Source organism: Bombus vancouverensis, chromosome 4 (genome assembly GCF_051014615.1).
Source record: "Bombus vancouverensis nearcticus chromosome 4, iyBomVanc1_principal, whole genome shotgun sequence".
In the NCBI taxonomy this organism is placed as follows: domain Eukaryota; kingdom Metazoa; phylum Arthropoda; class Insecta; order Hymenoptera; family Apidae; genus Bombus; species Bombus vancouverensis.
In genome coordinates this window covers 10618535-10630663 of record NC_134914.1, presented here as the reverse complement: position 1 = coordinate 10630663, position 12129 = coordinate 10618535, and the positions used below count along the sequence as shown (strand labels likewise).

The 12129-nt window shown below is 38.4% G+C and overlaps 1 protein-coding gene across 1 annotated transcript in view; it reads right to left on the bottom strand.

Moving 5' to 3' along the window:
- The window catches only part of sns (sticks and stones), a 479494-nt gene extending 467481 nt beyond the window's left edge, over positions 1 to 12013 (bottom strand). Inside the window, exon 1 of the mRNA XM_033334261.2 lies at positions 10402 to 12013. Coding sequence (XP_033190152.1) covers positions 10402 to 10483 — 82 coding nt within the window. The 5' untranslated portion in view covers positions 10484 to 12013. The remainder of the gene's footprint in view (positions 1 to 10401) is intronic.
- Between the last annotated feature and the right edge of the window lie 116 nt (positions 12014 to 12129).

Below are 12129 nucleotides of genomic sequence, written 5' to 3'. Positions count from 1 at the left end.
AAAAAGATAGCGGTTGTTCTAGAAAATGAAAAGGTATGATATTCAGTACTTTTTAAATATTTAAATTCGGGACACTCTCAAAAACGAGCTTCCTCTTTCCCAGAATACCTTGAACGGGAATATTTTAGAACGAATACTTTATCTACCAAAAATATTACTTGCACAAAATCCTCGATATTTCTCAATTTCCTTAAATCATCGAAAATCAAGATTTTATAAATTAAAAATTGGAGAGGAAGATAAATGGTATACTGTTCGTGATTAATTGTCAGTCGCATTGAAAATAATTGGGCAAGACGAAAAGAAAAGAACGATGGAGTTTCATCTATTTGAAGTCAGAACGAGTCTCGTAAATTGATACCGACGAAAATTCGGGGGAAATATTAAAATTTCATTGTATTCTCCGTTGAAGTTTGCGCCTCCGCTCCGATCTCGTTGCACTTTTACTTCCTTTCGGAGTCGCTCTAATATTTTATAGGGTTTCCTCCTTGCACTCTTCGAAATAAATATCTAGCCGCCAGCGCGATATTAAATTTGCGGTTTCATACTGTCTCGTTTTTATTTAACTAGACATAGCACGTCAAATCCGTTGACTCTACTGAATATTTTACTAACAAAATTTCCCTGTTTTCCCATCGAATCTTACGTTACAAAAAGCCAGCGACATTTCAAAGTAAAAGCAGACGTGTTCACATTTATTTCAACGTAAATATATTTAAATTCGAGCGGAACTAAAACCGAGGAGAATAACAAATTTAACGATGTCAAATTGAAAAATACGATATTAAATGAAAATAATTAAAAGTCACACGCTTTCCCGTGTTTCACAGATATTTCAAACTAAACGAAAACCAAAGAAAATGAAATTCAATAATGAAATTATTGAAATTTATCGTTTATAAATGTCTCGCTGACAAATGCAAACTTTTAAATCTCAAATTTAAAAGCTAATTCTTGACAAACTTGGCCGTTATAAATCAGACAGATGTTAACGAGGCAAACTGTGAAGCCAATAAAAATTGGAATATCCCGTCTGCAGATGAACGTTCGTTCTCGCACACCGATGAAACAACGTTCCGGTTGGCATGTTGCTATCACGGCGGAATTAATACGAATTTCCATAACTATTGGATGAGGTTATAGCAACTATACGTGTATCCGCATGTAATAGACGAGCGGTTAAACTATAGAAACTCGTTCGAACGGGCAGTAGTAGAACGCGTCTTTAGTTTTACCTACGAATCATCCGGAAACAGAATGCCCTGTGATTTCGATCATGCATTGTGCAAATTCTCTTCGCCAAAACAATTCTCATTTGATATTTTTACAAATTTTTAGGATCAGGATTATTTTTAGGATAATTTGCCTAGTAAAAAATTTTTTAAATTTTTATCTTTAGAAAAGATCGATCTGTTCTAGGAATTTTAGCGATATTTTAATCGAATCGAATCTTATTTTACAGATCATAATCGATAGAATTTAATTTTAGAATTTAAAATGTTTAGAAGGTAGTATTTTATTCTTGATGTTTGATTCTTTTCGTTCTTAAAACAGCTTTTCTCGATATACTGCGAGTATTTTGAACGATTCTCCATATACCAACTATATTTCAACCAGTCAATGTCTTTGGGAAATTTATGGGAGTTGGAATAACTAGAAACGTGTGCAACGTTGTTATGACTTGGAGGAAGTAAAAGACAGCGGGAGAATGGAAAGAAAGACAGGAAGAAATTCGAAGCGAAGTTCAATCTCGAAGAAGAATCAAGCAGATTACGGTCGAAACTTAAAGGAAGAGGAAGTTTCAGTGATAAATCACGATCAGAATTTCTCATACAGATCGCGTAACACTTCAGGGATCGTAATTTTTCTTGCACTATCGCGACGCCAAAATTTTATGGACAATTGAGTTTGATATCCTAAATTTTCGCGATCCAGCGTTTTTCAAACGTATGTATCTCGATCGTAATTTTATACACCGTATTCTGGCATACGATCGTCGAGTTGAACATCTTTTTGTCTATAAAATTTGTACGCAGCGCTTCAGCATTCTTCGAACATTTACATGCATTGCTATCACGGTCGCTAGTATGCGTTAATACATTTTTTAACGTTCTCCATCGTCGATTTTTAACAATTACCATCTACACGATAATCTTGACAAAAATTTGAATTCCAAGTTATTATTCTGTCTTGGTTGAGAATCAGAAACAAGCTTTGAAACGAAGAAGTCTTCGTAAATTCTTAATCAAGAAAGCTAAAATTTATTGCACGCAAGAGATGAGTGGAAATTAACATAATCGTTTGTAACTTTCCTTTTGGTCACGAGCAACCTATTTCTTTGATTATAAAATTCTTCCAAGTTATTTCTGGAACAGTTCGATTCTTAATGATCTTCGTTCTTAGAATTACTTAAAAATTATTCGTAAAGCACTCGAAAGTACTTCAACATTCAATAACCTTCGAGTGAGATCAAAGTTAATATTTTCATGTTCAATGTTAAAATAGCTTGGAAGCAAAGCAATGACCGCATAAATCGGCATAATCAATTCAAATTGCAACTTCCTCAGTTACGTGGTCTAATTTTACAATAGCAAACCTGGTATTCCAATTATAGAATTATCACATATTATTTCTACCAGACTGCAAGAGAAGAAGATTCCGATCGTTTAATAACCTATATTCGAGCTTCGATTTCCATCTAAAGCTTCCAATAACGAAACAAACTCGAAAACGAGTCAATCTCCGCGAATCCTCCGCCAAAGAGACGAAATTGATTTCCAACAAGAGATAAAAAGAAGGTAGACAAAAGAACGAAAAAAAGGAAATCTAATGGAACGGCTTTGTTCACAATTTTTCAATTTATCAACAAAGCTTGACTGCCCCGTCGAAATTTCAATTCGCCAAAGAGCCGAACATTGGGTCAAAGTTTGATCGGCATCGAGCCGGAAACAAGGACGCATGGCGCGAAATTCGCGACTCAAGCAACAAATTTTTCAACGTGCCACCGATAAATCACGAGATCGCGACGCGACGCCGGATCCACGAGTTTCGAACTGTCGTCGACGAATATTCGCGTTCGTCGAAATAATAGATGAAAATGAACGATGACGGACGGGAGAGAATATCAAAAATTAAGAATAAGAACTAGGAGACTATACATTTTTGTCGTCGTATTTGAATATTAAGTCACGGTTGAGGAAACTGTAGATTCGAGGATGCACTTTTAAGAAGATCGTCTGGATGATAGTGTGTTTACTTTAATTAACGGCTATCACTTACTTCGACCTTAAATTTCGAAGGCTCGCCGTGTCATTTCCGACGCAGACGAAAAAAGAAAGTTCCCTTTTAACGGAAGAGGAAAAATCGAGGAAACGTAACACACAGACGTAACTTTCTTAAGTCGGGTCTCTGTTCTTTGGAAGTGGAATTTCGAATCAACGGTGTCTCGATCTTTTAAATAAATTCCTGTTATCTGCCTGAATGTCGTTGCTTCTATTTTATTCGTCTCAAAGCGAATAACAGTCTTAATTACTATTACATTAGTTATTATTCGCGAATATAATTGGTGAATTTTTTGTGGAAAGGAAAAATAAGAAAAATACGCTTCGGTGAGTGAGAAATAAATACTCGCAGTTTGCTGCACTTTTCCAGTAATTTAGCCACGTTCTTAACGATTCTGGCCGAAAAAAAAGGAGACGTTGAAACTCGATACGCTTTCGTTAATTAACCGGGAATTTTTAAAAACCTTCGCGGTAAAGAGAAGAGATAACAAGAAATAACAATGATCCTGCAATTACATTTCTTTCGAAACGGTCACGCGAAAGAGAAAGTCCGTATCGAAATTAATTTTCAGATAAATTCCTCGCCTCTGTGCAGATAACGAGAGCTGGCAAATAAAACTTTCATTCCGCGACTAAACAGCGAACGAACTTCAGACAAACAAACAAACACCTTCGTCGTTCTTTCTCTACGCGAATCTCGATACACAGCCGCTATTTTTCACCGGTAGAAAACATCGGCTAAATCTACAAAAGATAAGAGCGAACACGAGATACGATTTACACGGCAATCGAAACTCGGCGGCGGTGCCATATTTTAACAAGAAAATCGATCGCTGGCAACGAAAAACCATGAAAAAGGAAGAGGAACGAACCACGTGGAAGCAACAAACGATCGACAAAGATACCTTTGATAACAACCTTTTAAAGGCTATGGATGAGATTTCTCCCTGTGGCAATTTTTTTCTGTTCATATTATTCACCTGATCGTCGTTGTGTTATTTGTAATTACCGCAAACGGTAACTTTCCTATTTTGCGTATAATAGGGAATAACATTAAGACAATTAACTCCCATTTGTTCCAGCTTTTTTATTTGATTTTTCAAATAAAGAAATCCACCGATATACAGGGTGGTTGGTAACTGGTGGCACAAGCGGAAAGGGGGTGATTCTACGCGAAAAAAGAAGTCGAAAATATAGGATAAAAATTTTCCGTTCGAGGCTTTGTTTTCGAGAAAATCGACTTGGAATTTTCGCTCGGTACGCGCGCACTTTATCGCGTCTCGTTATAACGGATCTCACTGTAGATCGTTGTCTCGATGGAAAAATTAAAAAAAAAAATTAAAAAAAATTTTTTTACCAACCACTCTGTATAGTAAACAGTACATGAGAGTGTATTTTGAGCAGTAGATTTTGAACGATTTTACACTCGTCTGTGCGATCAATTTCATACGCAACAACGTAATAACAAAGCTGAAACATCGAAAACTGTAAGAGATCTCGATGTTCCAATGTGTTTTATTCTCTTTGCCGGTTCTTTCGCAAACATTCGATTCGCATAAACTGGGGCGCTTTTTCCATTTGGCGGGACCAAGGACTTGGCTCTGTAAGAGAATCGTACAAATAACAACCGCAACCTTTTTGTGAGTACGCCGTAATGATGTATAAATAGAGACCGCTTTGTAATTAATATTCTTTCCTACGAACAACTCGACCTGGTGACCATTGCGCCAGCATCTGTACGTGTAACATGCAGCGAACAATAACGTCGACCTTTTTAATATTTTCTCGTACAGACCGACCGGCTAAAGGCTGATTCTCGTTTTTCGAGCGCGGTGAAAGGAAAACGCGTGCATCGTGTCTGCACGGCCAGCTTCTTTTTTAATTCCGCTTGGAACGACATCGAACACGCCGGAAAGGAGTATCAACCTGTCTCGTCCGGAGCACCAACGACAAGGAACGGTTCGATCTCTTCGGCTTTCGTTCCACTCCCAACGTTTGCTTCGAATCACCAGAGGAATTATTAAACGAGACTGCCTGGTATTATCATCGGCAGTGCGCCTGTTATCGTTCTATTTTCTTGTACTTCGTCTTTATCGTTCTATCATTCGTTACCATTTCGTGTACGTTGCGTTCGCTGCGTACGTTTTCGCTCTGAAGGTTTATTTGGTGAGAGAAAGAAGATTCGAGGATTTGTAAGTTACGAGTTGTAACAGATACTTAAATAAGTTAGATAATTGTTTACTGTTCGTTGGTCGTTTATTATTCCAAGAGTTTGACGCTCTTTGTCATTTAGTATTCGCGTCTATCAGTCATCGGTTTTATAGATTATAAGCTAACGATGAAAGAATAGCGTTTATCGTTACTATATATCAACAATAAGTGTATTACGACTACTTGAAGAGTTTTACGACAGTCTTATCGTTATACGACCAACGTAGATTTTAAACCATTGACTATACCATACTGACATCATACTATCAATTAAAAGAAATATAAATCGATGAACGATCGTACAAGTATGGCATATGAATGAGGTAAAGTAATATTTGAGAAAATAATCGACTGAAAAGCAACGTTTTTTTTTTTAGACAGAGAACAATATTTCATTAAAATAGTATAACGGGAAAAACGACACAAAGTATAGGTAAAAGAATATAATAAAGTGCGACGTAATAATATCGTTAGCGAAACGAAATTAAAAATTTGACAAAGACCATTCTTGTTACGAACCGTTCGATTATAAACGAAAAATGACGGTCCTGTGGTAAACTATATCCTAAATTTAAAGGTCCTCGTATCCTCCCTCGGCCCGAACTACTCGTATAAAATATCGCGTTCGGGAATATTTAGTCAGCAATTTATCCTGAAAGGTATTTAAGTTCGATGTAATTCCCGAAACGATTTAATATACATCGAGCAAACCTATTTCAATTTTAAATCTCGTAACGCTTACATCCCTTTTCCGTGGCGTTTGCTCCGTGAGTTTTAATATTTCCGGATATTCTCAGCCTCGGTGCATCCTTTCGAAATTCCCAACCGTGAAGAGGAAAATCCGCAAGAAGAAGCATCCTTCTCTTCTTCGTTTTTATTTCCACGAAACGTGGTGATCTCTTTAATTCTGCGCGACCCATCGGGTTTTCCTGCTCCGTGCCATCCGCCAAATTAGGTAATTACAACCGGCTACCCAGTAAAAATCAGATGGTAACGAAATTCAGAATCGGAATACGCTAATCCCGACCTCCAGAGAAATCGAGGGAAATATGAAAATCGTCGGACGCGGCGGCAAAAAGGGAAATGAGAAAAAAATGGAGAAGGTGAGAAAGAAGAGATAGAAGACGAACCGGCTTCGAAAATCTCATCTCTGAATTACATCGTCTCCGTTGGCACGTTCGTCCTCGGTCAGGGAACCTCGCGCTGCAATTGTAATTCGTTCTGGTCGAAGATACGAGTGCACCCTCTCTCAAGAGAAAGAAAAGGAGAAAGATGCGAAAAAGGAAAAATAATGGAGGAAGAAGAGCGGAAAAAAAATCGTGAAATTTTGTCGAGTACGTTATAGAAAATGTGAAACTCGAAAAGCTTCGTGCGCGAGACACGAGGTGAAAATTCGCGATACGAACGTAACTTTCCGCGTACGCCTCGTTTGTTTCCATACAACTCCGTATATAATTGGAACGACAGCTTTCCAATGTTTAACATCATTGGGAGAACCGATCGAATGACAAACCGAGCAATTTAATGTGGATTCATGGCGATCAATTAACGAATCGATCCCCTGATTAAATGCACGTCGCGTCTTCCGGTTAATTAGCCGCTATGACGCGTTTACAGAATTATGAGGAAATAGTTCTACGGTAGATTACCTCGTATCCGATCCTTGCTTAACCAATCTCCGCCTTAACTGACCACATTTTCGTTCAGAGATCGTTCCGTGTTAGTTATATCATTCGTGGTTCACCATGTCTATGGTAAAAAATATTAATGGTGTATATACAGGGTGGTTGGTAACTGGTGGTACAAGCGGAAAGGGGGTGATTCTACGCGAAAAAAGAAGTCGAAAATATAGAATAAAAAAATTTTTTTTTCATTTTTCCATCGAGACAACGATCTACAGTGAGATCCGTTATAACGAGACGCGATAAAGTGCGCGCGTACCGAGCCAAAATTCAAAGTCGATTTTCTCGAAAACAAAGCCTCGAACGGAAAATTTTTATTCTATATTTTCGACTTCTTTTTTCGCGTAGAATCACCCCCTTTCCGCTTGTACCACCAGTTACCAACCACCCCCATATTATTTTGTCGCATTTATTCAGCTAAGGTTTTACACAAACCATTTCGCTAGATATATTTTATCGTCTCTAACGAATATTGAAATATTTGAGATAATGAAGCAACAGAGTAGAGGAAGCGGTTTGTTCTAAGAAATTTGTTAAGGTGTAATTTATCATATTATTCAAGTTCACGTATGTCGGAACTATAGAGCGTACATACCTCTCGTTCACAACGGTAATAAAATATCTTTTGACGTGCGAGATTCAGGACGTGTGATAAATCATCTCTCGAATTGTCAAATCAACCTTACCCTCTGCTCGAATACAAAACGTCGTCTATCGATAGTAAAACACGCATATTTTCAGGATCAATCACAAAATCACACCCAAGTCTCGCTTCCGGAAAGAAATAACATGAAATACCCTTCTCGAAAAATTTGGAGAATACAAATTGGAGAGATGTATACATACGGTACCAAGGGAAATGTAATATCCAGATATTTTATTAAAAATTATTCAAATTCCTGTGAACGATCCAATCTATAAAATCTCTATGAAAAATTACACTTTGGTAGTTCCAGCGTCAAACCTTTTCTTACTAATTCTCGAATTCTTAAACATCTATCATATGTAAACGTAAGCCAAAGTACAAAAAAATATCAACATTCTCCTCGAGATTAGAAATGATTTTACCAACCCCTTTTACGTTTTTCATCTTCTCCATAATACTGTACGTATTGCGACTGGCAAAAACAAATCGCGTTGTTCGTTTACAAGCTATCAAGTCCCGAAAGGGAGACACTGGTACGCGATAAACAACGAAAATCCGTATAAGCTTTATGCAAATAAACGAGAGGAGAAACGAGAGGAGAAGGAGCGAGAGAGAAGGGAAAAAAAGTGGGGAGAAAAACAAAAATTCGATCCACATTCGTCGTGGACACGAGGTCGTGGTTCCATTTATCGAGTGATTGGTCAGCTGAATGATTGGATGGCCGCCTTTTGGCGCAATTTTGCCAGATCCAATTCCCGCCGTGTATTTTCTTTATCGCACCCGAGCTTCAATCGGTTGAGTTTCCGTGCGCGAGAACCGTTTGCCCTGGACTTCGTCTATGCATGCTAGTTGGAAATCAGGTTCAACACCTAATTGCTCCTCAAAAAGGTTCTCATCGAAATAATTAAGCCAAAGTGGGAGCTTAATAACTTAACGAGCGCGTGGACGTTTCTTCTCTTCTCTTCCCTTTATTTCTTCCTTTCTTTCTCGTTCGACCTTTTTTTTCTGACAGAATTTAGCGTAATTTCGAGGCAAGTATAACAAAAGACTTCCACGAAGGTTTATCCCGCGTCGTGATACCAGCGTCGCGTGCTACGAAATAGTTTCCATTGATTCTGAAGTAGTTGCTAGTTGTCTGGTTTTTGTTCTTTTTTGTAGTCCTTATTTATATCCTTTGGAAAATAACGTTTCGACAATCTTCGACAACGCGTCGACTTTTATGGTACGCTCTGAGTCTTCCTAGAATAGCGTTGAACATGTCCCTTTCCAAATTGATTTGAAAAATTGCCAACTTTTAATAAACGTTTGAAATGTAACTACGTATTTCCTAGATTCTTTTGCGCGAATTAATATCCCTAGTGGAACTTTACACGGCGCAAATCGCAAGTTATCGAAGTTAATAAATTCTCTTGTATAACACTCATAAGGTTGGTAATAAAACAGACTAAGTTATGCATGTAGTTTTTACAAGTTATGTAGTGTCTTATAAGACAGCTGATTATTTTATTCGGTGTAAAATTGTAGAATTGGAAAAAATGAAGTTTGTACCTTGTAACCTCTAACTGATATTATTCACTGGTGAATTATTGTGCAATAGGATCCTGGTAAAGTGTATACTCATAGTTTATATTCGTAATATAAGAGAACATAAGGGAGAATTCAAGGGAGAAAAGATATAACCTATTGTAAAGAAATTAATATTTGCTTTGTAATAGTAGATATTTACGCTGATGATCGGATACTAAAGGTAAGAATATTATTTAACACGAATATGTAGCGAAGATGATACATGTGTCAAGGCACGTGTTCAAATTGTTCAAATGTTTGTCGCGAAGTAGATTCAGCATTCAATTCAATGATAATTCGCTTAACAGTTAACGTATTAAAAGATTCTTACTGAAAAATCGAAAATTGAAAGAATCGCGAAATTCATTTTCTTGGCGTATGAACGCAGATATATGATTGTAAAGAATTCGATTACTATGGACTATGAAAACACTTATGTTCGTTCTATAAAATTTCTGATCATTTTACTTTGTGTCCGTATCTTGTTTGCAATTGAGAAACGGAATATTTTATATTTGTATCATAATTAATACCTAAAAATAGAAGAAAAGGAGGAAGAAATGCAGGTTTCAGTTACTTTTTTAGACACTGCTAATTATTCCCTAGACACGACGCTTAATATACCGCCATTTTTAATTGTACACGATCCGCGCCAAAAGTATTAAAAATAGTAAAAGAAGAAGAATTAAAGGAGGTAGCTTATTTTACTAAAATATCGCTAATTTCTCCTATATAGATACAACACTTAATATAACGCCATTTTCAATTTCCAAGACTCACATCGAATGTATTAAAAGTAATAAAAAAAAAATAAAAAAATGTAGTTTTCAGTTAATTTGTTAAAATATTGCAGATTTTTTTATTAAACTATCCTACACCTTTTCAAATTTCGAAATATATAGCAATGCGAACTTTTAGCTTTTTTCCTATCCGCGAATTTCACCATACGTACGCCGACAACGATTTCACGATTTATCGAAAATCGTTTGAGAACTATCTACAATTGAACACTTACCTTTCACAATGGTCGCAGTGGAAAAAATGGTGAAAATCAGGATTAGCCTCATCGGTGACAGTTTCATTCCGTACTCCTTCATGGTTAGAACGAATCCGCTACAGGAACATAGATGAACACACCGAACACGATAGAACGTATGTAAACACAGAATGGTCCATCCACTCGCACACCGAACGCGTATATTTACCTCGTTCTAGAAAATAAGTCACTTCACAGTTTACACGCACAGTACACCTTCGTTATTTATCGTGAGATCGACATTGAAATGTTCGCTGTGGAACAACGAATATCAACATAAATCGATTGCACGCTCGATACCCGCATTTAACCTTGCATTTAAGAAGTACGTATTTCCAATGAGCACGTAACTTCTTCGACGATATCCTTGTTTCGCACAGATATCACTTGACCAGTTGTTTACCACCAAACCGAAGTGCTATCACGTATACAAAACACAAATATCGCGACAAATCGTCATCTGTTAGTATTTCTCCTTACGTTTAACCTTTCGTCTTTTTCACATAACACTTTTCTCGATCCTTCACTTTCTTTCAATTCGAATTCAATTCGAAATGAACGTTGAGACGTAACGCGTCACTATGTTCGAGAGTCGGTAGCGCTATCGCGATCGAAAAGTTTGATAATCGTGATGAAGCGTGTCTGATTGGCTGAGAGATAATCGAAAGGAAAAGATCACATCCAGAACGATCTCTCGAAAGAATCGTGTACCGTGCGATGTCAAGAAACAATGTTTCTGTAGCAACCGACGGGAACGCGCACTCTGCCGGCTTATAAATTACGAACGCCTTTGTCGCTGCTTTCTCGGTGCACTTTTTCCTCTCGACACGCTCGAAACGTAATCATATCCGACAGCAGGACGTCATACGAATAGTATGGAAGCTCGCGATCGACGCGTTCGAGAGATCGATCAATCAGGGTGGTGGGGGAGGCAGGGGAGAGTTAAACTGCACCGCGAGTCCACTTGTAACAGGTGAATTGTCAAAGGACGCGGAATCACTACGTTCAAATTCGTCGACCGTCGACAGCTCCGAAACCAGTATCACTCGATGGAGTATCCACGCGAGAATCAGCTTTATTTCTCGGCCTCTGTCGTTCGTTTCTGAACACGAACATCGATGACACCGATCGCACCCTTATTTTTGCCGGTTTCCATTCACGCTCGTTGTTTTTCCTTCCTAATCTCGTGCTCCGTCGTTGTCAATCTTCCAACGATCTTCTATTATTTCGTTTCCCGTGCGCGTCACTTATTACACGTCGAGAAACAACGTGGCAATTCGCGTTATCACTTGTAATCTAAGGGCGGCCGCTACGAACACGTACTCATCACTGGATCGCGCGACGATGAAATAAAACTCGGCATGTACCACCGCACACCTACGCGGGAGTGTGAACACTGTGGAATTGCTCGAAAGGGAAGGAGGCCTCTGCCCCCGCAGAGATCCACGGAGATTGCCGAGCGAAGCCGAGCAGCCACGAACGAACCGACGATCAGCATCCAACTGCACCTCCCAACCCCTACTGCCTGTGAGCGCAGTGCGCACGCAAAGCACTTGACACGATGAGGATGAGAAGAACAACGCAGATGCGGAAAATCGACGGAAAACGTCGTCAAGATACCGTGGATCCTACGGGCAGAGGGTGAACCGATTGTTTGGATCCTCCGTTCACCTTCGCTGCTCCTGCAATCTTTTCGAACTGTCTATC